General features: G+C 35.8%; 1 protein-coding gene across 1 annotated transcript; it reads right to left on the reverse strand.

Moving 5' to 3' along the window:
* Positions 1-1,845: 1,845 nt before the first annotated feature.
* On the reverse strand, positions 1,846-25,232 carry LOC143862481 (dynamin-related protein 5A). Its single transcript, XM_077373531.1, has 16 exons — positions 24,793-25,232; positions 22,646-22,709; positions 22,450-22,554; positions 20,464-20,565; positions 17,937-17,987; positions 17,768-17,829; positions 17,463-17,553; positions 15,960-16,024; positions 13,860-14,054; positions 13,628-13,747; positions 12,077-12,147; positions 10,121-10,346; positions 7,688-7,738; positions 5,479-5,707; positions 4,208-4,347; positions 1,846-2,214 (listed from the first exon to the last, which is right to left on the reverse strand). The coding sequence occupies exons 1-16, from the start codon at positions 24,919-24,921 to the stop codon at positions 2,086-2,088; spliced, it is 1,830 nt and encodes a 609-aa protein (XP_077229646.1). The 5' UTR covers positions 24,922-25,232; the 3' UTR covers positions 1,846-2,085.
* Positions 25,233-25,872: the final 640 nt, after the last annotated feature.

Raw genomic sequence — 25,872 nt, forward strand, 5'->3', positions numbered from 1 at the left:
TTTCACCCAAAACTCTTCGAAGTTAATAAATAAATTGCATAAGAAACCAAGTGTTCGCACTCGGGCGAATTGGGGGTGCTCTTCGGATCTTCTCCATTCGTCATCAGGCACGGATCTTCTGTATCTCTGGTTATCTGTTGCAAGCAGAGCATTTGTTTTTTGTTCCATGGCGTATCCATGGATGGCGACTCTGAGTTATTTTTAGGTATATCTTGATTTCGAGCCTTCGCTCCGGATCAAGATGTATCTCATTCGTTATGTATCGCCACCCGCGCTATGCTGTGAGGGTGGCAATCGTTTCGAGAGTTCCTTGGTAGAGCTCTACTTCACGTTGTGGAGATCTTAGAGGATTGCAGGAGGGATCTCGCGTCCCTCGGCACGGGTCCTCTCAAGATCGGGGTCCACAGTGCCATGTGGCCTGGAGGAATTTGTTCGGTTCCACTCTTGTTTTCCATAGCAGCACTCTATATGGCTCTGTTCACTTGTTTTCTAGCTGCAGGAAAAGAATCTGACGTGGAAAATTGGAAAAGAAAGGAAAAGAATCTGTGAGAACATTCCTTTTGTGAGAAAATTTTGTTGTTCACTGGCCGAGAAAGGAAAAGAAAGTATGCAGGCAAAGTGGTTTTCTCAGGAAAGTGATTTTCTCACCCTTTTGGTGAGAAAATTTAGAGGGAAAGTGCAAGAAAGTTGGTTTTCCACGTCATTATTTATATTTTCCACCTGTGTAATTATGCTTTCCCGAGAAAACAAGTGAACATCGGAAAATGTCAAATCATGTCCAATCACGGGAAAATTTGGCTTGCTTTCTTCTCCTTTCCTTTCTCAAGAAGGCAAGTGATCAGAGCCTATGGTATTGAGGAGAATTTATAGGGTGAACAGTCATGCATGCACGTGCAGCCGAAAAATACAATAGGGCCCACATCGTTTGCGAGATCTAAACCATCCATTTGTTGGGCCCTGACATAGATAGGATGTGCCCAAAAAATCTTCTCCATATGATGTTTGTAGAGGTTTTATACTGCGTCGTCCATTTTAAACCACCAAGAACGTGTATTAAATATTCTTTCTTTTATGTGCTTGAAAATTGTGGGATGGAAGCAACTGGTATCAGAGTAATGGCTTATAGTGCATGTTTCAAGATAAGGTATGGAAAGTTCAACAAGATATGACCAACAATTTGCTGGCCAGTTCTTAAAAAATCTAATTTGTCCGAAAAAAAAACCTAATGTTGGATTTCATAGTTCTAATGAAGTTTAGAAGGCCATGGATAGGCACACACTAACGTCCAAAGATCAAACTTAACGATCAAATTCTGGGTCCCACATGGGGAAATGCATGTGAAATCTAAACCTATAGATCAAGCCATAAGGTCCTAACTCCTAAGTCCTAACAGACCCTCCCATTCGTAAGATATAGGACTACAAAATATCAGCACTTAGTTTTTTTCTCAACGTAGCAGGAGTTTTCTAGAAAAGTTAGGAAAGGAAAAATATTTCTAAAATTTCCAACTTGTTTTTACACAAAAAAAAAAAAAAACAAAAACTTGAACAGATCCTATTCAATTTTTAGGGATCTACAATTTAAGATAATATCCCTCTAAATTAACCATTATCATATCCTTTTCCTCTAAAATCATGGAAAGAAAAAAAAATCCACAAAAAAATTCAGTCAGAAATATTTTACTTGCTATCCAAACATGGCCTAAACGAGGACTACCATCCTCTCCACCATCATTTGAGTCGGCCAATATTTCAACAAGGCTATCAACTATTATCACTTCAACACTAAACTAATAACTTTGGCATCCCTTCTGAGGCGTTGATATGAGGAATTATATGGTGTACGTCTGTAAAAATTCGACTGATAGAAAATAAAAGCAATTAATACAAGCCAATATGAAATCTTTTCGTGTTAACGGTGGGCATGAGGAGATGAAAAATGGTGGGAAGTATCACTCTCCACATTTTCTCCTCTTCCCCTCACCTGTGTTCATATACATCCTATATAGTAATCTCCCTCAATGAGTAGACATGAATGAAAGAATCACACTTGAGTTCCCAGTAGAAAAAAGAAAGGCTGCTCACTCTACTTAGCCCATGCAACAGCGTCAATCTCTGCTTGGGCACTTCTGTACAGCTCTAGCCTCTTGGCAAGAGCACCCCTACGCTCCATCACAGCAGGATCCTCGTCCAACATTGAAGACAATTGCTTTGGCTGCAGAGAGACAGAGTTTCACAAAGGGTCAAACAACTTTTCTCAGATAAATCAGCTTTCAAAAACCCAAAACTTTTAAAGATTCCAAAATTGCATTTGCAACACACACGATTCCTTAAATACATATCTGTTCTCACTATCAATGTAAAATTAAGCAATGAGGAGGAAAAAGAAACATTGCCTCGTCGTAATTACACTTAATTGTTTCATTAATTTCCCGTGTCTAGAATAAGATTTAAAGGTGTATAGCGTGGGAAGTAATTCTCCAAATCTAGTATCTAGAATCAACCTTGTCTACCTTGCAAAAGTTCGAACTTTCAAGGCCCTACACCCTTTGAATATAACCATTGCCTACTCTAGTTCAGACACTGAAGATAAAAAAAGGTCAAATCAATGAGGTGACCAAAATTGTCCGTGACGTCCAGTTATTTTCCAAAAGGGATTTTGAACATTTTTAGAAAGATGAATACCGAGTACTCGATCCTTTGTCTTTAAGCCTCAGCCGTTCTAGAATAACAAAATAGCACGTCTTATGAGCTGATGTTGATTCAGAGCTACGATTGTCATTTTAACAAAGACACCAACCTGTTTGCCATTTAGACTCGGCGGCAGTATCCGTGTTTATCTTTCAAGTAAAGCAGGAAATAGATGATAACTTCCCATTATCAAAAGAATGGAATTGGGTATAATTATTGGCATTGAAAGACCAAAGAAGAGGAAATACGAAAAATATACTGTAGCAGCAAAGAGCTGGGCAATCTATGACATCAGAACTCTTAGGTCAAGAAAATACATCTTGGCTGACTCTTATACCATAACAAGAGGACCCTAGTTCCTTTGTACATATAGAAGATATGCGTCACTTTTTATATACAACCAACACATCACCATGCTGCCAAAATTATAATATAACAGACATACACAATATGCATATCACCAAAGCTTAGGAAAAATGTTTGGAAGTAACTTCTCAACACTTACTTCAAAACTCAAACATTGAGTCTCAGATCTATCACCCTAGTTTGCTTGGTTTGGACAAATAAGGTTTCATGTAATGCTACAAAAAAGGAGGTTTCCGATAATTAATCCCTAGGCAGTCCACTGTGTGGAGAGTAGCATATACACCATAGTAGGGTTTGAAGGATTCTAATTTGTGCACATGCCTTAAAAAAAAGATCTCATCCATCAAGCTCTGGAGCTGATTTTGAAATCCTGGGTATGTGTGATTTTAATCCAGACCTGGGAGCCTGGATCTGAATTTCATGTGGTTAACTTTCCACAGTGACCATTCCTAGAGCAGTTCCTCACTCCCTTTGTGAGAGTTGGTTGAGGAAACCCTAATATCATTAGGAAAATCAGCCACCTTTGTGGGCTCCTGATTCCTCACCGTGCAATGTAGGTTAAGGAAATCATAATTTTATTTCCCATATTCAGGTAGTTTTATTGAATTGCTTAGTACAATCAGATCTGATTTTGTGGACTGTTTCATCCTTTCCTTGCGAGATTTGATTAAGAAAACCCAAGGATCTGAAAATCAGCACTTCATGGGGTTTAGAATCTTGTTGGAGTGTTATTTGCCTTGTGCTAAAGTTTGAGTACGTATGGTTAGATTTCGATATGAATTTCTGCATAGTTGAAAGTGATTTATGTGACAGATTTATAAGTGAATTGTGACCCTATGAACAATCTCAGTTCTATGGCAAATGGAATCTTCTGAATGGGGCAAATCAAACACGTGTCGGATTCCGAAAATACATGGATTTAGTTTGACACTTCTAGATCTCTTTAAATAATCTATTTTATTTTATAAATACTACTAACACTAGCATACAAAAAATATGATTTCACGTTTATTATCACAAGGCAGTTTGCTCATTTACGAATTTCATAAGTAAGCATTGAAGCAAATTTGATCGTTAAAGTTCATTGCAATATGGATTATATTCATGTCAGCGGACTTCTTCTACGAAAGAGATAAGAGAGAAAAACTTACATCTCTTTTACCCAACTCCGCAAAGAAATGGTCAAGTAGGGAGCGTTTGGCTTCACGCACTTGACAATAAACAATAGACTTCGGAATGGAGTTCCTCAAGCTTCCACAAACCATATTGACATATGATAAAACAGTAGTTCCTGTTCATTTTTAATTAACAGAAAATAAAGTGTAAATAATGTCATACAGTAACCATTTCAAAAAAAAATGACAAACAGTAGATCAAATAGTGTTCACAAGAATAAATGTCACTTAGTAGATAATATATCATCGAAGATAGCTGGTAAGGCAAACTTCAAAACTGTGTGAGCAAGATACTTACTACAAGTAGAAAGACGTGTAAATGCAATAGCGAATAATTGAAAAACATTCAATAGCAAGTAAAACATCCAGATTCAAAACTGTGAATTGTATGGTCCATAAGTGCATTTGAAAATGTGAAACTGCCGGTTACTCACTCCCCCTCACATGTGGCCCCCTCTTTTTTAGGGCTGACCTACACGTGGCACATGTGGCCCTTCTTTTGGGTTTGGCCATTGGATGTGCATTTTTGCTATTAGGGAGGTTCGAATTCAAGACCTTTGGCTCTGATACCATGTGAAACTACCAGTTACTCCAGAAGCTTTTGGAGGTGTTATTAAATCTTTTATACTCTTAACAGAAAACAATGGGGCATATTCTCTAACTCCAAAAATTATTAACTCAGTTAGCCCCTCACAAGTAGCATCATGCATGCACATGCTTCATAGGTATAAATGGATAAAGAGTTGCCAAGGAGTAATTAGCGGCATGAATCATGTAGATGGATACCTATTACGGCCAGTTTCATGGTGAAGTCATGCAGAAATGGCCAGGTCCTCCAGTAATCATGCAAGTATTGTTTATATAAGATGCCTGACACTAGGGCAACAATTCGGCTTTCTTTAGAGCATATTTTTCAATCAGTGTGTATACACTAATAATAGTTGTAGCAGGGAAACTTAACTTTGACTCACAACCCGATAGAGATACACAGCATACATGTTGTATGATCATGACAATGTAATGCATACTTTCAATATTGCATTTACTATGGTCCACATGTTTTCCATTCCAACAAGATACTCTAATCTTTGAGGTTTTTTTTTAATGATATACTATAATCTTTCAGGTTTAACATCAAGATTTGGGGGATTTTGCCGAAAATATGGATTCAAATTGGTAATGCTCATCAAATGTTGCAGATATTCATTATTATCATACAAAGAAGAAACTCCAAAAACAAAATTTACCTATTCGCCTGAGGTATGAATCATTGTATCTATCAAAAATTGAATGTGTTGGATTTCCTCCCTTTTCAATATCTTGTGGAAGTTTCCTAAAGAAATCAACAGTCAGATAACTGGACTCCATATCTACTAGCTTAAGAGTTGCTTTCTTGCTTTCTTCCCGCATTCTGTCCAACGAGTCAACAGCTGCATTTCCAACCTCCACTCTCAGAGTGGGATATTGCTTTAGCTCCTATACAAAAAGCATACAAAAATATTTATTCTACAATTCACTCAGTCAAGATACATTAAAGAGAAAGGGGGAAATAAATAAAGGTGCATAGATACAGCTAAAGAAAGAATACATCACATTCTTTTAAATTGATCAACCCCTACTATTATGAATTCCCCTACTATTATCCCGCCGGTTAACACCCACGTCTTACAAGTGTAGCTGCCTACTATTAGAAGAAGGGTATGCTAGGTTTTCCGCCCACCCACATTCATGCCGTCCGGGGAACTGCAAACAATACCCGTGATCGGAGCTACGAAGCAGATCGGGGGATATGGGGCGGCAAATGATTAAGCATCCGGGCTTACTAATACATAACTCCTGCTCCCCTTATTGATAAAGCTGATCCAACCACTTCTACTATGTGCTGATCCTTGATTAGCCATTACCATAAACAAAGAAAAATAGAATTCTAGTAAAAGCACTGCTTTTGGACCTCTGAAAGTGACCAAAAAACCTACTGATCTAACCCAATCCCCATAAACAATAAACTTTTCATAAACTATACTTGACTCTGATCAACTATTTATTTCCAATGGGTTTGCGGTTTTACTTCGAGTATTTCCCATTAATGTCAGGAAGCAATTTCCCAGATTTTTTTACTAATGATTTTTTCCTCCGTGAGTTGGGATTGAACCTATGATCTCGAAGTTGGGTCCAGAGCACCATCAAATGAAGCTAGAGGCTCAACCCTTTTAAGCTTGAAACCCTGTAGTCACAAGCAAACCGTAAGCCACCTATACTCAATTTCCCCTATTTCCATGTCAATACTAACCAAATAGAAATAATAACAGTTTCTGCGATTTTACTAGTAAAAAACAGTTTCTGTGATTTTCCTGCTTATAACTGCTCATTTCGGCAATTCTCAAAGCCATCCAAAACCCTCATTTTTATTTTTATTTTGGAAAACCACAATAATTCCTTTTGATTTAAAATTTTAGGTTGGTTAGGTCACGGGTTCAGGCCGCCAAGACCATATATTTAAAGTATTATACAAGAGAAACTGCTTTCAATTAACTTGCAGCTAAAAATTATTTCCAGTTTTTTTAAAAAAAAATTAACTTGTATTTAAATTAATTGTTTTCATTACCATGAGTAGAGGGGTAAAGGTAGTGGGGCACAGGTGGTGAAGTGGACATCCCCCACTCCTCTCCTCCCTCAAATATTGATGCAGTGTGGTATCATGATGGTGTCATCAGTTTCTCCCAGTTTCCTCCTTGGGCCCACTTTTTGCAGCTCACCTTTATTCTTTATTCTGATATAAGTAGGAAAAATCCATTGGGGTCACTGGGCTGTGTTATTTGCATCATTGAATGCCTGGACAATGTTGATGTTGAATGTAAGTCATTCTTTTCTTGTATACGGCAGGTTTTCCATTATTTCAAAAACTAGGTTTAGTCCTTGGATTCTGTGATTGGAATTGGGGCATTTCAATAACATTTCTGTGAATTGTAACCGCCAATGTGAATAATGACATCTAGCGTTCTTTCTCTCCAAAACACTTCGTCCCAAAATGATTATTTACCCCACCTTGCAACAATCAAAATAACCGAATACCTTTCAACAAATGGTAAATGAGTCGCAAAGACATGTTTCCCACTTCATCGCAAAATGATTATTTACCCCATCTTGCAACAATCAAAATCACTGAATACCTTCCAACAATTGGTAAATGAGTTGCAGATACAATGTTTTCCTTAGTAAGTATGTGTTTGTTTTCTGCTTACTATAGTGACTTCAAAAGTTGCAAAATGCAGGTAAAATTTCTGTTTCTAATGGAGACAAAGCAGAGAGGCATTGGGTCAATTCCAACAAACCCAAGCTTTGCATCTCTAAGTAGTGCCACTAACATTGTGAGATAGAAATAGTCAGAAACCAGTCTAACATTCCCACAGTAAGAGTAAATATAAAAGGTAAAATATATCAAGGAAGGAAACCTACTACAGTTTCACTAACAGCCTTGTGAACCAGCTCCTTCAATAAAGAGTGAACCTGGAACCATGAAAGGGAAAGTTAACAACTTGAAAAGGACAACAGGTTTCTAGTGCATAATGAAATTTATGTTCCTAAAAAAATGAGTGCTGATGATAATGGTACATGCACAGACGTAATTTCCACAAGTTAAAAGAAAAGGCAACAATTTATCAAATAAAAAAAATAATCGACTCAAGCAATTGAATTAACAAGCAAAATAGAGTAAACAAAGTAAGTCCTTATTCTCTCTCTCTCTCTCTCTCTCTCTCTCTCTCTCTCTCTCTCTCTCTCTCTCTCTATATATATATATATATATATATATATATATATATATATATATATATATATATGAGGAAATGGTTAGTGTGCAGCTGCACAGATAGCTTATCTGTGCATGGCTGCCACAAACCATGGGGGGCCCAAAAATTTACTTGGCATGCATATATTTTGACTTAGCTTATCTGTGCATGTCTGCGATGAATATTTTGACTTGGCATGCATATATATATATATATATATATATATATATATGCATGCCACCAGGAGAGCAGATTTGTCTAGAGAAACAAAATATTCATCGCAGACACAAAGAATAAGCTTTCATTGAGTGCAAAGAAGTACTAAGAACAAACCACCAATGGGTGAGGCATCATAAAACTCAACTTTATGAAAAGGAAAAAAGAAAATTAGAAAACTGTGTTAAGAGATTTCTAATGGATTAAATCCTTATGAAACAACATCATCTTCGGAAAAAAAAATCAAATTTGATCTTTAGAAGGTATAACATAAAGAGAGAATTTTTACAAACATATCATAGTATCATACTACAAGTCTATAATAGAAAAATGAAATCAAAATTTTCCACTGAGATACTATATGAATTGGGTGATTTTGATGTCGATTATGCTTAGTTCAATATTTTGGAATGACCAAATATAAGAGGAAAAGATTAAGATTTTGTCCTTGATTTTTAAGCCTGACATGCACACCTCCCCTCACTGTGGAGTGAATCCAATTGCAATCAACCTTATCTTCCAAGAGCATATCAAGGGTGCTTTCCATTTCAAAAGAACCGCATAAGGGCCCCTTGTCAACAACAAAAACCATGCCCATGAGGATATGCCCATCCCAAGTGATTGTCTTGAGCAACCTCAAATGGATCATCACTTTCTTTGAGCCCCGAAGACGCTATATTGTTGGCAATTAGAAGTTGTTGTACTGAGTCTGATAGCCTATGATACTCGGATTGATGCAGGACCAATAGTGAAGGTGGAATTACTAACCGGTTCTTGTGGAACTAATATCCAATATTAATCCTTGTTGCTCCAATACCAAATATGAAGTAGCATTAATAGAGAATGTTCAATTCAATCCTTATGGGAAATTGTCCAAGAATATGGTCGAGATTGATTTTTCACGCACATTATAAAAATAACTCAGATATAACCCTTTAATATATCTAAAAAATCTCAGTTAGAGTTAATCTTGATGATCCGAATTGAAATCTAATTGATCAAACTGTTGGATCTTAAGATCAACCCAATTTAAAAATTCAATGATTGAGATTGAATCCATCCAACTGTTACATCTCAGATAATATCGAACTGTATTGATCACCTAAGTGCTTTTAGCAAAACTGTTTAATAAAATTTGAAGTTTGCAACTGAAAAATTAAAAAAATTAAAGAAAATTTCAATTTTTGAGCAAGTAGAGAATTCAGTGGTTTAGACTTTGGAGAAGATAGAGGTGATAGTTTCAAGGGCCATCACACCAACAGGCGATCAAGAAATCACTTCAAGATTGAGGAACAAAGTTCCTAGGAAACAGCTCTTAAGCACGATCCTAGATAACTTATTGCTTAAGCTTCGTAGTTGAGTAAAAGCACTTAAAAGTCTTAAGAATCCTTAATTAAGCTTCCTAATTTTGGTAAACAGTCTCAAACTAAAAGATCTTAAGAAGTTGATCGCTTAAGCTTCCTAGTTTAGTAGAGGCTCTCAGATAATTAAACATAAAGATTTTATGGAGCTAATCACGCTTTAGAAGAATCTTAAGATAATATCTCCCAGCTAGAATTCCTCGACAATTTAGTTTTACAAAATCTTAACTTGCAGCAAGAAATTTTCTTTCCATGTCACTTGCTCGTACGATGTGTGGCCTATTTTTGTTTGTGAATTTTTCCATGCCTAAACTAGTGAACCAACATCCCACCATACATAGGTAAAATATGTAGACACAATAAACTAAGAGAAGACATGGATTGAAAAATCAAGAAATATTAAAAGCCATTAGTCACCAACGCAAATGTCAAACATGTCCTAGAAGAGTAAAAATCCCACTCAAGAAATGTATGAGTCAAACATGTCCTACAAGAGTAAATATGTCTGAAATTTTATTGCATACCGCATCAACAGCAGCCTCAGCAGGGCCCCTAATCGTAACTAAAGAAGATTCAATGAGACGGCGATATCCTTGTTCAGGGGCAATCAAATGAGGCTGGTACCCATCTGCTTCGGTAATTAGCTTTCGTACATTCTCCATGGAAAGATGCTTGTCAAATTGCAACCTTTTCAAAGCTGCAGGAAGCTGATTATCAAAAACATTGTATATCTTATCACCACCAGGACGCCTGCAAAAAGTAAACGAAATGCGTCATAACATCTTACTCAATAACACCAAATAATAATAATAATAATAATAATAATAATAATAATAATAGTAATAATAAATAACAAGGGAACAACTGGCCTGCCAACCATATTACACACACCCAACCGAGTCCAAACATCCAAAAGTTGAGGATATAATCAACACGAGGATATTGTCGTAAAGAATCAAAGTCAAAAGGAAGGAAGATGCATATTAGCGTGCACACAAACACATTAAAAAAAAGAAGGAATAACAACAATTAATAGAAATTTGTAATACCCGGTAAAAATAACAGTTATTATGCATAAAAACTATTCACATGTTACTATTCCCCTCAATTTTTCCTATAAATAGAGCAGCCAGGAAGAGAAAAGGAAGGAAGAGAAAGAAAAGAGAGGAAGAGAGGGAGAAGAAGGAAAAGACTAGGAGAATCACTTCTCCCTGATCGTTGTCATCTTCAAGGTCAAGCATCTTCAAATTCCCACTTCTCAGGTTTGATAAGACGGTGATAGCTAGACTCGACTAGTATCTTTTCTCAATGAAAGTGATAGGGATATGATTATATGTTGTTTTATTCATATATTTCTTATCCGTTTTACTTCAAATATTCATTGTTTACATTTGGAAAATATCAAATCATATTTGTTTCAAAATGATGAAATGTGTTTCATTCTGGAAAATGAAATGAAATGTTGGATTTCATATGCACGAAAAGTTTGAACGGATCGTTACAGGAAACTTCAGAAATATAAACAGTTGGAAACTATTGGAAGAGGTTAATGTACGATAGTCTCTCTCGTGTGACGTGTTTGTACCTCTGAGCCATCGACTTACCCAAAGCGAAAGCAGGCCAAGTCCAAAGCGGACAATACGAGGGTGAGGCGGATCGTTACAGGAAACTTCAGAAATATAAACAGTTGGAAACTATTGGGCTTTAAATGGTTTGTTTTACTATCTAGTTAAATTGTTTCTATAAAAAAGTCCTATTAGTATTAGTTTTAAATTCACATTATGTTCTATACAAAATACTGCATATTTTTATAGTACTATTTATTATTATTGATTTCAGCTACTTGTCGAAGCTTCTATATACTTTGCTCTCCTAACCCACTTTTTCCCACCAAGATTTGAAAATTTGGATGCAGGAGTATTTGTCAATGATAAACCTTAGTTATGAGAAGTGTGAAAGCAACTTGAGAAAATATGAAAATGATGAACCTAGTCAATCTCCTCATATGTAAAAAGGTTTTAAATATGTCATACTTGGGATTTTTGTAAATTCAGGATGTACTTTAACCTACCGCTATATAATGACAGGAATAAATATGTTTTGTTGCCCGTAGCGATCCGTGCAGTAAAAATCTGGGTCGTTACAAAATTAGTGCATTTTAAAGATGAAATAGCATTCAAAGATTATTCACAAAAAATTGAACCTTTTGGAGATTATGATTTTGGAAGAAAAAAAACAGCAATTTACACTCGTAAGTCGTAAATGGAAAGCTATTTTTTTCATGCTAAAGGACCTCATAAAAAATGCTAAAATGTGCATGCAGGTAGCAACTTACATTAATAGAGAAATCTAGATGTAATTAAAGCTTGTCACATAGCCATGCATGGGCAAAGAAGTCTATGATACAAATGAATCTCAGAAGGTTCTGAAAAAAGTCAACACGAATAATTGAAAAAGGAGATTGTTGATATGAAACATACACGCCATCAAGATGCTCTTTGTATATTTGATCGAAAATCCGACAAATCTCCATGATCATGTACAATTTTCCCTGCGCATTAATAGTAGTCCATCATAAACTCTTCCAGCAGTAAACACAAATTTGAAATATAATAGAAGCACTACAATTGGTCAAGAGTTCTGAATCAAAGAATTAAGCAAAAAAGATGAAACTTTGCTGGAACAGGAAGGAATACAAGAGTTCTGAATCTCCAAAAGAATAGAAAAAGAAAACAAAAGACAACTAGTATATGCATGTCAGAGAACTAAGTGCCAAAGTATGTTTCAGGAACAGGGAGAAGAATGAAAATTAACCATTTAGCATTATTGACCCCCCCCCCCCCCCCCCTCCTGAAAGGGCACCAGGCCGAGCCTTGTCAAATATCCAAAATAGGATACATGTTTTGCCTTACATGGTTATAAAAAAAGGTAAAAAATAAGATTTGATGAAATCATATACTCAAAGAATATGTTATTGTTAGAAGTGGAGCTATTTTTAAGGATATTTCCTAGTTCAGATATAGTGACGCCACAACCAAGTGAATCGGGTCACAAGAGATTTTGCTCTTCAACGTAGACAGGGTCAAGGTTTTAAATTTCGGTTTCGGAATGCATTTCGGCCCTCAACGAAACCGAAATTTCAAAATTTCGGACGAAATCTATCGAAATAATAATTAAAAAAAAGTTATATTTTATCCCGTACAAAATTTTGGCAAAATTACCTAAATTTGGGTAATTTCAGCTGAAATTTCGGGATAATATTAAATAATGAATAAAAACCTGATTTTTTGGAGATCTTCCTTAAATTTTGACCCGAAATTTTGATCTTGTAACGTTTCACTTCACCTAATTTCAGTTTTGGTCTCAACCAAAACCCAAAATTTCGAATTTCGGTCGAAATTTAAAACCTTGGCCAGGGTTGATATACATCAAACTCGAATTTCGGTCGAAATTTAAAACCTTGGACAGGGTTGATATACATCAAACTGTGCAGAAGATAACTTAAATTAACCAAGAGAATTCATTTTAACTGATTAGATAAGTATGATGGCCTTCAGCTGGATAGTGTTTATACATTATTACAACAATAATCCAGGTAGATAAAATTGTTGAATCTGCATACATCAAACTAGAGAGAAGATAATTTAAATTAAACGACAGAATTGATTTTCACGCAGTAAATGATTTAGATAAGTACGATATCTTTAAAAAAAATGATTAGATAAGTACATTGTTACAATAACAATCCAGGTAGATAAAATTATTGAATCTGCTTAACTAAACACACAATTGGTTCTTCTTTAATTCTTAAATTCGAGACACCCAAGTTTAGAATATTGAATTATTCGTACAGAATATATTCCAGATGGGTTGAAATACAGAGAGGGAATATCATTTGAAGAGTCAAACTAAGCAATGCTAATTAATTTTTGAGGTATAAAAGATCCTTTTTCGAGCCAAATCCAACTAAACGTCAGTCAACAATCTCTAAATGCACTACAGAACTTGTCAAAACCTTTAAAAAGACTTACTCCAGCATCTGAAGCAATAGGCTTCCCAAGACGGTTCAATTCTGCTTCAATTTCAATAATACTTTTATTGATGAGGGACTGAATGCCGGGGATACGGGATTTAATTACAGTTTCCAAATGCTGCAAAAAATCATAACCGTTACATTTGAGATCGTTCACAAGTTATCTAACTTGATCCTCTGCATGCAAAATATAATATTAAATGTGTAGAGGAAAATATTATGTATTAAACCTTTGACATCATCTTTCCCAGATGTTCAGAACCCATCCTATGAGCAAGATGCTTGTACTCTGGGGTACTTGCAAAATACTCCCGCTCTCTACGCCGAGCAGCAATCATGTCAACACTTTTGTTAATGTCAGCTTGAGAACGATTAACCACACCAATCCATGGATACTGCAGCCGGTATGATTTTCCTTCCAATATCTAAAAGAATCCATATAATGGCAGTTAAATGTAGTGCATTTTTTTTTTTTTTGAATGGGTGTTAAATGTAGTGCATTCATCAAAAGTAAATTGCAAATCCCAAAATTATCTGTATGTTTCTTTGAATTACATGAAGATATAAGTGGTCAGCTATAGGTGCATCAAGCAAACAAAAGAATCGTATTACATAGGGATAGAAGCGCCTCATTGTGGTCAGCCTGCCTATTGATGAGATGATATTCACACAACCATGGTACTAGATATGCATATACCTAGCCTACTAGTGCAAAGATATTCAAAATTTCAAAATCCGGACAAAATTTTTATCTTTCATAACTAATTTTCCCGGCAAAGCATGACATGGTCCCATAGTAAAATTTTAAAAGATGTTGCACTAGAAGGAGCATAGAAGCCTTTTCCTTTTCTCTTTTGCTTCGTTTTCTTTTTCTTTTTAATGGAAAAGAAGCTTTTACTAAGAAAGAGAGAAGCAAAAAGAAAAAGAATGAATGAGCTGGTCACAAACACAAGGAAGAACAAAACAAAACAGCTAGATTACCACAATCCAAAAACGGACTGACAACTCTAGATTGGCCCTAGCAACTCCATCACGAGCCAAAGCATTCCCCGCGACACTGGCCTCACGAAGAAAATGGCAAAAAGTCATCAGGCAGCCCTCAATGCAACCAAGGGCTTCCTCAATAAGGTGCACAAACTTTGCTTCTTTCATGCAATGAGGAAGTTATATGGGAGAATCAAGCAGCGAAGGAAATAAATGGACATGAAGAAAGAATCAGGGATTACTTCTGTGTTTTTTTTTTTTGAATAGTTTCAAAAGGTGATGGTCTAACCAGGATTGGCTCTCAGGGCTGAGTTAGGGCACCAGCAGCACCAACTTGTTATCCTTCCACCGCAAGAGTGGGAGGTGAACGCTGCTCTGTGAAGCCAGCCTGACGTAGTATCCTCCTCTCTATGAGAACACATGGCTCAAGCCTTCACCCGAGTCATGTGACTCGACTCGCGACTTGGAACAGACGAGTCAGTAATGACCTGACTACGTACCCTACCCGTCGAGTCAAACTGGTTGTCCCATTTACCTTAATGCCCCCGCTTGGGTTACAAACTCAAGCTGCCGAGTTCGGCTAGAGTCAGGGATTACTGTCCCTCTTTCCGTAATTTTGCATGAAAGCTTCACCTTTTCCTCTAGATTATTAGACACCAGCTGCAGCATGCCTCTCTAAATCTGCTGGAAGGATGGCCTTGAGTAAGCAAATGTACCACCGCTTGGGAACAGACAAGACACTGATTGATATATTACTATAGCTATATGAGTTACACTTCAAGCTCTTGTATTGAGTTCCTCATATCATATTTGATGTCTGGAAATTATTTTCTACTGAAACGAAGCAAAAGAGGGAAATATAAGGTGTCTGGTAGAAGAAAACCCACCCTCACAATACCCAAAGCACAAATAAAGAACATTTGTGTGGAACTCTTTATGGGAATGAATCTTTCCCAATCTTTGTAATCTCCTTTGCTGTTCTGGGTCACCATGGCCCTAGATTTTTGTCTCGATCAATAATTTGCAATTTCAAAAAAAAAAAATCTCAAATCTCATTTTGATAGTAGAATTGATGAATATATTATTCATTTGTGGTAATAACTGGAGCATTTAAAAAATATGGATCAGTGTTGATAATAGATCTTAAAGGGAAAGTTGTGAGTGGCATACACAAGAATAAGAAGAGCCAAGTATCATATATAGACGAACATGAAAAAGTATAAAGGAAAAAAAAAAAAGAGCTAAACTTTTTTAGCCCAAAGGGCAGACTAATTTTTCCCCTTACCTGAGAATAATGTAACCAATAATATTTCAATACTAATTTAACGAATGCTGTGTCAACTTACGTCAACTGCGTCAGTCCCCTTATCCATAAGATCAATCTTTGTCAACACACCAAATGTTCTCTCTCCTGAAAATAACGAAGAATGACATTAATAAGGGACACTGTTTGAAGAGTGAAAATTACAGAATAATAACCATATTCCAAGCACACTATCGAATCAACAAGAACCTCACAGGAACTACAAAGTTCCAATCTCTATGTTTTTTTATGACAAAAGGGTTCATAACCATATGTTTAGAATATAAAAGCATTTCCTGGGTACCAAAATTGACAAAAGTGGCTACGGCTATGAGGTGGAGAAAGATGTAAGAGCAAGGACCAAAGGCAAGAGGCCATGTTGAGATTTACAACCCTTTCAAGTGATTCCTCAACATTTCAGACCAAACTAAGATCAGCTAAAGAAACGGAAGATTTCAAGTCTAAGGCATGGAAAGAGAGCTCATTGTGGGTGGCACATTTCCATTGTAGTGTTGATGTAACTAAACGGTGTTTGGAGGCGTTTCAAGTCGCAAGGACATTTTGACCTTAGCCATTTCACTGTGTTTTTTATCTTTCTCCAAATTTCACTGAACACAGACCGAATATTAAATCCTGAAAGCAAAGCAAACTATTTGTTCAACCACTGCACAGATAAAAAAGAAACAATGACCAAATGATGATTGTTGGCTTAGAGCTTTCATCACTTTCATTATGTCAAATTAACTTACTATATCTAGCCTCTACCAGAAATTAGGGAAGCTATCCTGAGGGGTTCGGGCTGAAACAAGGTAAGCTCAGGTCATGATCCAATTAGGACTTCCGAATCTGGATCCGAGTCAGATCGACTTCCGAATCTGGATCCGAGTCAGATCCAAATACTACTGATTGGATCCTAACCAATTTAAACTGAAAGTGTAAGCTGGACTTATGGATCCAATTGATACTGATTAGAGAGTGGTGTATTTGCAAAAACCAAGGGGCTATGATAAATTAGAGGAGATCATGCTTTCTTGCTAATACAGATCCCTCCTAGAAAATTACAAAGATCAGGATTTTTAGTTTTAGGAGTTTCTAAGAACATGTCCAGCTCCTCTGAATCAAATCAGACTCTTACTATCAACATGCCTAATTCAGGCCGGACCTATTGACAAACCTACCAAAATATTTTTATTTTAGCAATACCACAAATATTTATTAAATGATTGAAAAATTACAATAGGTGCATACTGCAAAGATTGACCCATTCTTAAAACAAATCTCAGGCTGGAAAGTTTCACTGTGTCTACAAAAACCACCATCCAATATCAATATCAAAGGCATTATTCATACTCAAAAGATAAATCAAAATAGTTGCTAAAACACAGCTACCATTGGCATTGTAGAAAATCCTATCTAATCTGGACCTGGTTTTTTTTTGTTACTTGCTGAAAAAAACACCTTTTGTCCATCACAAAGCTACATCAAGTCATCAAGGAACCTATAGCCATATACTAGAAATCCTTTTTGGCGGTCTATGAAAGCTTACCTTTAGGGTCAACTTCCCGAGAGATCTTAATCGCATCAGAGGTAGCAAGATCTTGATTGGCAGGTGAAATTGCTAGAATTATACAATTGGGCTGCAAGATAAAGAGAAAAAAATCCACCAACAAAACAGCATCCAATTGTTAATATTTTCATTCTCCCATCTAGGCACAAAAGATTTGAAATATGTTTAATTAATTACAGAATTTACAAGAATCATCAAAGTCAAAATTTCAGATTATCTATTTATTCTGTAATAAGATCCATATCATCAGAAATTAACTTGTATGACTTGGGGAAAGGAATCACCTTTTCAATGAATGAGCGAACCATGTTTTCAATGTCTGCCACAATGCTGTCAGGTTGACCCTCTAAAAAGCCCCAGTTAATTAGTCCGCATTGCATAAAATACAAATATGGGAAAATAAAACCAATAAACATATTAGAATATCAAGCCAAGCAAAGGCATATAACTTACCAACAGCAACCTTTGTAAGTCCAGGAAGATCAATCATCGTCAAGTTTACAACTGTCACGGTTCAAAGCATCAGAAAAAAGCCAAAAAAAAAAAGGGAAAAAGAAAACTAACCAGAAAAGAAAAAATTTAAATACCAAAGCAGGCAAGTCCTATTTTAGTTTACTACATACTGGCCTGAGTCTTGACAAACACAAATACACAGAAAGTCAACACACCTTTTATGTATAAAATCAGAACACAATGACCATAAATAGAGCATAAAGGTCATTTTGAGGTCTTAAATGTTAATTTAAATTGAGTTCTTAAATGGCATTATTTTCCATTCAGATAACCCAGTCCTTCATGAAAAAATGTGTCTTCTGAATGGTTTCAATGGACAAGTCTCAAATAGATGGGGATGCAATAGAAGAGTGTGTGACCCTCTACCAACAGAAAGGGCCCGAGAGTCATGTGTCCCATATTTGGTGCACAGCACTGTGACAGTGACACAAACTGCTTGCTTCCAGGAAGTGTCAAACGCTTCTCAATCCAGAAAACTAGAAACCAACATGATCCGTAGTTTCAGATAAAGAATAATAGCAAAAAACGAAATCAATGAGTAAAGCTAGTTCCAGAAAAAATAATAGCAACAAACAAAATCAGTGAGTAAAAGAATCTAAGGCATTTGTTCTCATAACCAAACGGGGATACAAATAATATAGTATCTGAACGCTAAGTTCACAAAAATCCTATTAAATTGGAAGTATATCACAGAAATGGATGTGGTGTGAGACAAATTGGACAAGTATGGAGTCCTATAGACATATATGCACACGTATTGAGAAAACTAGAACAGTAAGCAGCTGCCTCATATTTATCAATCGCTGAAAAAAAATATTTTAAATCTTGAAAATCAACTATGACCTGGTGATGGCTTGAATCCGAGTTGACATGTGACCCAGTTGAGTACTTGCAATCGAGCAAAGTGAGTTTTTCAAAAAAGTGTTTGGTCTGAATAAGTTTCAAGTTATAAGAATAAGCAAAAAGTAACATTCAAAAAAAAATAATAATAAGCCAAAAGTATATTAAGATATCATATTCAGCAGCTGCCTTATATTTATCATACTCACTGTAAAAAAATTCTAAAACTTGAAAATCAACTATGACTCAGTGATGACTTGAATCTGAATAGATATGAGACCCAGTCAAGCACTTGCAATCAAGCAAAGCAAGTTTCTCGAGTTTTTGCTTTGAAAATGTTTCAATGAATAAGAACAAGTGAAAGTATATTAAGATATCATCGTAACTTCAATGAAGTGAAAGCATGTTGGAAGATCAATGAAGTAAAAGAGTGTCGGGTTAAGCTAAAAACCAAAAATGATGCTTAAGATAAATCGGAATGAAAGAGAGACAAATTAGCATAAAACATTCATTCAATATTTGTAAGTTCAAAAAAGCTAACAAACATTCAATAAATGTCACAAAATTCACAAGCCAATTCTATACACCTAAATAATAATTATTAAAAAACAAAGATTCACAACAACAAAAATCACAAGCCAATTCTAATTAACTAAAATAATAATTAAAAAACAAAGATTCATAGGTTATCACAAGCATCGATGGATCGCATGGCAGAGCTGGGGAATAAAAAACAATCAAAATTTATGTAGGAACTAAGAGTCTATAAAACATTAATCATAATACAAAATGCCAAAAAGCATGCAGAACAAGGCACTCCACAAATGAAAAGCACCAGAGGGAAGTAGCCTAAAATGATAAGCATCACTTCAGTATTCCGTGAGTTGGCCCTCAATAAGCATTACAACACTGAAGCAGACTCCAAAAATGGCTCCATTTCACTTTTTAACTAAAAATTGCAAAAAAAACAAAACAAAAAAAAAAAACAATCAAGTTCCTCTTACATTTCCAGCACCTTTCGTTAAAAATACAGCTATAAGACAAATCTCAATTGAGACAAGTCAAGTAACCAAGTTTATAGCTACTCAATCAAATCTTAAAGTTATTGGAAGTGTGCGATATCTTGCATGTTTTGAAGTTTTCAAGCATCTTAGATCAATGTTAAGATACCACCAACTTGAAAACGGTCAAGGAAAACATCAACAAGCTTTAAAAAAGAGTGGCTGAGTGCGCAAGTGGCCGTGTAAGATCAGAGTCAAGTGGTTTTCTCATCCTACAAGATCTCAAAATTAAAACTATATAGGTAAAAAAATAAGTAATTTCAAAGACAAAGAATATTTTGGCCTTCGACTATGCTAATGTTTTTCCTTGTCCAAAAAACCATTAGACTATGCCGATGTTGTTCCTTGTTCAAAAAACCAATCTCAGGGAAGTAAAACAAAATCTTGCAAAAGCAAAACAAATCAAGAGAGTGCACCCCCAGTCCCAGTGTCATGTATAAATAGGAAAACTGCGCCATTTGTGAAAACAGGTGCATTATATAGAATTCACATGATCCATATGAAGTCAACTTTAGATGTAGAGAGAAGAAATAAAGACCCAAAAGAAAGTCACAACCCTATCTCACCATTGGGAGAATAAATGCTGAGGTGAATTGGCACGGTGGAGATTTGTTTGGAACGACCTGTCTCCCGATCAGTCTCATCCGAAATCTCCTTCCTCACCAGAGCTACATGGATAGAACATTTGAGATGGAATCATAAGTGTTAAATGGAGAAAACAATACACAAATAAATGAAAGCATAACTACTTTTATGGCATTTCAAATCGAACAAATACCTTAATAATGGCACAAAGGTTTTAAAAAATGGTATATAATAGTAAATTACCAGTTATATTAATATCATTGATGCATAGGTAAACAAACCGTACCAACCAGCAAGAAAGAGAGTTTTTACCACAATGTCCAGAAATTTTCACAAGAGCAAGCTCACTAAAACAGTAAAACAATGCCTCAAAAAATGTTGAGTCTGTGTTTTATTTCTGAGAGATGCGGGGAAGACACACCTGTGTAAACAATTTTTCTATCTGCCCTTCATTTGCTCTGTGTCTTGAACTATACATTAATAATCACTTTTCATGAAAAAACACCTTTATTTTTTTATAAAATGACAAACATACCCTTATTTGGCACACGTTGTAATATTAATCGGGCTTTTGGGACAACCTTAACACAAGCCTGCATGTCTTGATATTTTTTTCCTTTAATTTGTTACCCAAATTGAAGGACGTATCTTGCAAGAACTTATCAATATGAGAGAGAAGCAATGGATTAACACGGAGATTTAAAATGTGCATAGAAACCTATGATGCCTAGATATGTACAATGACACAGGAACAGACATAAGACTATGCATTTTTCCAAAATATAGGACATGGATATGAGTATCCCATGCGACGAGATAAGACAATAGACATCTATAAATAAGATATCATAAGACTTACCTAGAATTAACTTAGAAGATGGAATTAATAATAATTTTAAAAAAACACTTATAGGATGCATGAGGGCGAGCCTTGGCGCAACGGTAAGGTTGCTCCAATGTGACCTGGTGATCACGGGTTCGAGTTACAGAAACTGACTCTCCGCAAAGCAAGGGTAAGGCTGCGTACATTTAGCCCTCCCCAGACCCCGCAATGGCGAAAGCCTCATGCATTGGGCCGCCCATTTATAGGATGCATACTCAAAGTTATAATTGAAAATATAAGGCATTGATAAGTAAAAAAGCATGATAGTTAATTCGAATAGAGAGTTATATGTTGGAAACAAGATAACTATTTGACCAATAGAAGTATCCGTGAAGTTCTGTGAAGTATCGGGGTATCGCGCTGCGTCAGACACAGTACGTTGGGCTTTCATGAGTACCCGAATATCATAGATAGAATCATAGAAACATGCATGATGAGCGCCAATAATGCATCTAATAATAACATGAAATTCAATTGAACTTCCAAGTTTCATCTATCATAACAAAAACCTCCAAGCAACTTCTTTAAAAGAATAACCCACAAGCATGATCCATAAGAAATCATTAAACACCTAAATTATAACCAAGAAGAAGCTGGGGTGGACTAATTAGACCCACTAGAAACCATTAATAATTAATCAACAAAGAATACCACCTTATTAAGTATTCATAAATAATACATATTAACTCAAATAAAACCTACCATCCCACTCTAACATGTGGCAAACATGTCCCTGTAAAGAAAAGCTTTCATCCAGGCTCACAGGATATCTTACGATTACCGTTAAGATATCTATCAACAATTAAATACATAAACACTTAATTATAAAAAAGCTCAAAAGATATCTTACCGTTAAGATATCTATCAACAATTACATGCATAAACACGTAGTTATAAATAAAATAGAGAGGGAATCACAAAAGAATGTGGCCAATCTGTATGATCTCCACTATAATACAGTGAAATGGGTAGAGGGGAAAGAACTAATCAGAACCACAATTTAGAAAATAAAATTCTCTAGAACAAATGTGTACAGCAATGACAGGTAAGTGACCACATTATCATGCTGACAGTAATTAATTACCAAAGTCTGTGAACCTCTTTCGTGGGAGGTGGAGAAACTCTGCATACTCTCTTCCTTCATCAATCTTATGAAGTTGCAAGACCAGTGGACGTCGAGTAACAATCCCTGTCCATTTTTTGTTCCATGCATCATTAGCTCAATGTCCAAAGGAAACTCATGATAACAGCAACACAAAAATAATGATGTCAGAAATTACCAGATCCTCGTGGTAAGAAGTCCTTTCCAACAATGCTCTCCAACACCGAAGATTTTCCTGAGCTCTACAAAATATTACCAAATTGTGTTAAAAAAAATCAATAAACCAACATATAAGAAACTCCTAATGTTGAAACGAATGCACTAAACACAGAGTCAAGATATCTTGGTGAAATCATTGACTATGTTTCTTGGTGAGAACGTATTAAATACTGAATCGCCTATCATCCCATGTACTTTTCCCAGTTTGCCTTTCTTGGATGTTCATTGATTGTGTTGCCATCAAATGTGAAAAATGGGCAAAGAAAAAGAAGTGTAAATATAGGCATGTCTCTTGTATAACATGGATGAATCAGATCCCTCCTTTTATTCCAAAACAAGACAAATTCTACTGTTAATATTTCCCATGTGTTTCGCATGCAGCATACATACACTTCCACGCATTTCAGTTTCCATTTTGGTAATGCACTTACATGCTCCTAGTGAATGATAGCAACTATGGAGTATATGAATCCAAAATGTCCACTGGAAAGCAAAGTAAAAAACTACCAAATTAAAGATGAAAGGCAATGAAACAAAACATATTTCTAAATAAGTAGTATTCCCTGGATAAAATAAGAGTATTCAGATCATGAGTCACTGAATCATAAATTCATAGAAACTCTATCTAATTTCTTAAAAGGATTAAATTATGATTCTTTAATCAATTTCCACATCACTCAATTTGCATCTTAGGTAATAATAGAGCATCATAAGATTTTAACCACACTGTTTACAACACGGAAACAATCCGAAGTAACATGGCTCCAAACCAAGTAACTTGTAATCCTACAACCCCAAGAAGAAAAGCTAATAATAAAATTACCAAATTCAGTGTTTTTATTTCATCAGTCAATTAATAGTAAGATTCATCATCAAAATGCTGAAAGAGGAATCCTCTGCAAAGTACATAGCACAAGAAGTTCCACATCCCAAATATATGCACCATATTTGGATTTGTATTTAAATTTGCTAATTATGAAGGTAGAGTTGCCTATTGTGAAATATTAACAACAAGAAGTGTCAGATGTGATTTCAAGTTTTTTTAAGGGAACGTTTAGATGTAGGGAAAAGTTACAAAAAAAATATCCAAGGTAAGAAATCAAGGAACAAGTAGGAATGCAAGTTTCCTATAAAACAGGGCAAAAATTTTATTCTCGAGAAACCGATTTAGCCAACAAGGGAGAAATCATTTTCCATGGAAAAATTCGAAGATAAATTTCCACTGCATCAAAACAGCCCCTAGGAAAAATCTGATCAGGCAGGTCCAATCGGAAAGTCATGTTGACAATCATCAAAATTCTTCACAAAAAAAAATTCAAAGTTGTAGTAAATAGTTTAATCATAAAAAATGTAAACCATTAAAAATTTAAAATACCTTCCAGAGAAACACGATATAAACAGAGCATGTGACTACAGTTTGTTACTCCCTCGAATTCTTCAGAATTTCTATAAAAAATAGACTAAAGGAGCATGGAAAAACCACCAAAGCAAAGGAAAAACTGAATTACTTACACCACAAGCACTTAAGGGACAGCAAAAGATGCAGATCAAAGAAAAAATCTTCCGAGATTTATATTCACGGTCCAGAATATCTATCAAACAGAAGAAACAAAAAGTCTACAGAAAAAAAAAAAAAAAAACCTCAAACTTGGCAAAGATCGAATGAATTACAGCTACAGAAATCCAAAGATCGGCAATTTAATCGGAGTACACACGGTAGCTAACAAAGATCAACAAAAGGAGACACAAGAACGAAATATGTAACTGAAATCTACACAAAAAGGACCAAAATTAACAAAAAATCTTCAATAGAGAATTAGAAAAATCCGAATCAGCAAAGATATACGATAATGCTTTGGAAAAAAAAATGAACCTATCGATAATTTAATCAGATTACACGGTAGCTAACAAAGATCGACAAAAGGAAACACAATAACGAAATTCATAGCTGAAATCAGCATAAAAAGGAGGAAATTAACCAAAATTTTCAATAGAAGATCAGAAAAATAGGAATCAGCAAAGATCTACGATAATGATTTAGAAAAAACAAACAGATCGGCATAGATCTGAGAAAAAGTGAAAAGAGGAAAGAGATAAAGAGCAGACCTGTCCTCCGACAACGGCAATTGCCGGCAAAGAATCCCACAGAGTCGGCAATGTACTCTCCTCTCCGTGGTCTCCTAGGGCAGTACAAGCCCTCTGCAATTTATTCACCAACGAGATCAAATTCTCCATTTCGCTCCTCTCTCTCTCTCTCTCTCTCTCTCTCTCTCTCTCTCTCTCTCTCTCTCTCTCTAAAGTCTAAACCACGGGGAGGGAAAAGGAAAAAGAAAACAAAATCGCAAAAAATGAATGGATGAGAGAGATGAGAGAGATCGTCCGGTATTTAAAAGGCGTGAATGGTGTTAGATCCCGATCTGGTTCGGGAAAGATGCGAAGAGATCGAGTTGCCGCCCTTCCTCAACAAGTGGAAAAAACAAGGATCGGAGAGAGAGAGAGAGCGAGAGAGTAAATCAACGGGGAGAGAGTAAATCAACGGGGAACCGCGTCTCCGCTTTTACGTTTTTGAAATGAAAAGGGCATCTTATTCCGATTCCGCGTTGAAAGTGGGAAACGGGCCGGAATAGAAGGGGGAAAATGTCTGAAAATTATTTTTCGTCCTATTTTGATTTGTCTCAGTCGAAATAAAAAAAATTTTAGAAATGATAGAATGAAGGGCGCCCTTGCAAAAATCAGCTCCAAGGGCACCCCATTGGTTGATTTTTGCAAAGTCAACACGTTTTTCACGCCAGTCTCAGCAAAATGCATTTATTACCCATTTAAGTGTAGGGAACTGATAATCCCTCCCCCCTCCTTATCGGTTTCTGTGAGAATGGTTCACTATTCAGGATAAATTCACCCCCTTTAACGTTTTTCTTTGTGCGTTAAAGTGGGGATTTTTAACTTTTTATCCGTCAGAGGGGGATATCATTTCCCTTGAGTTTATTTTTTCTATGTCATTATTGTACTTCTTTGTATTTATAAATGCACTTTATTGAAATGGACCAATGGGAGCGCCCTTGCATCTAGTTTTTGCAAGGCGCCCTTCAGTTTATCATTCCTCAAACTTTTAATAATTTTCCTAAAAAAATTATTCATAATTTTCTCTTATCTTCCACGTTTTGAGGGGAAATCTGATTTATTTCT

The sequence above is a fragment of the Tasmannia lanceolata genome, unplaced genomic scaffold (genome assembly GCF_043159265.1).
Source record: "Tasmannia lanceolata isolate RefF3 unplaced genomic scaffold, GAP_Taslan_0.1 ptg000037l, whole genome shotgun sequence".
NCBI classification, from domain to species: domain Eukaryota; kingdom Viridiplantae; phylum Streptophyta; class Magnoliopsida; order Canellales; family Winteraceae; genus Tasmannia; species Tasmannia lanceolata.

Coding starts and splice junctions, on each gene's coding strand:
- LOC143862481 (XM_077373531.1), bottom strand. CDS start 24,921: ATGGAGAATTTGATCTCGTTGGTGAATAAATTGCAGAGGGCTTGTACT. Junction 16,025..17,462: donor TCGGGAAGTTGACCCTAAAG/GTAAGCTTTCAT, acceptor CGTTATTTTCAG/GAGAGAGAACATTTGGTGTG. Junction 10,347..12,076: donor AAAGAGCATCTTGATGGCGT/GTATGTTTCATA, acceptor TACTTTTTGCAG/GCGTCCTGGTGGTGATAAGA.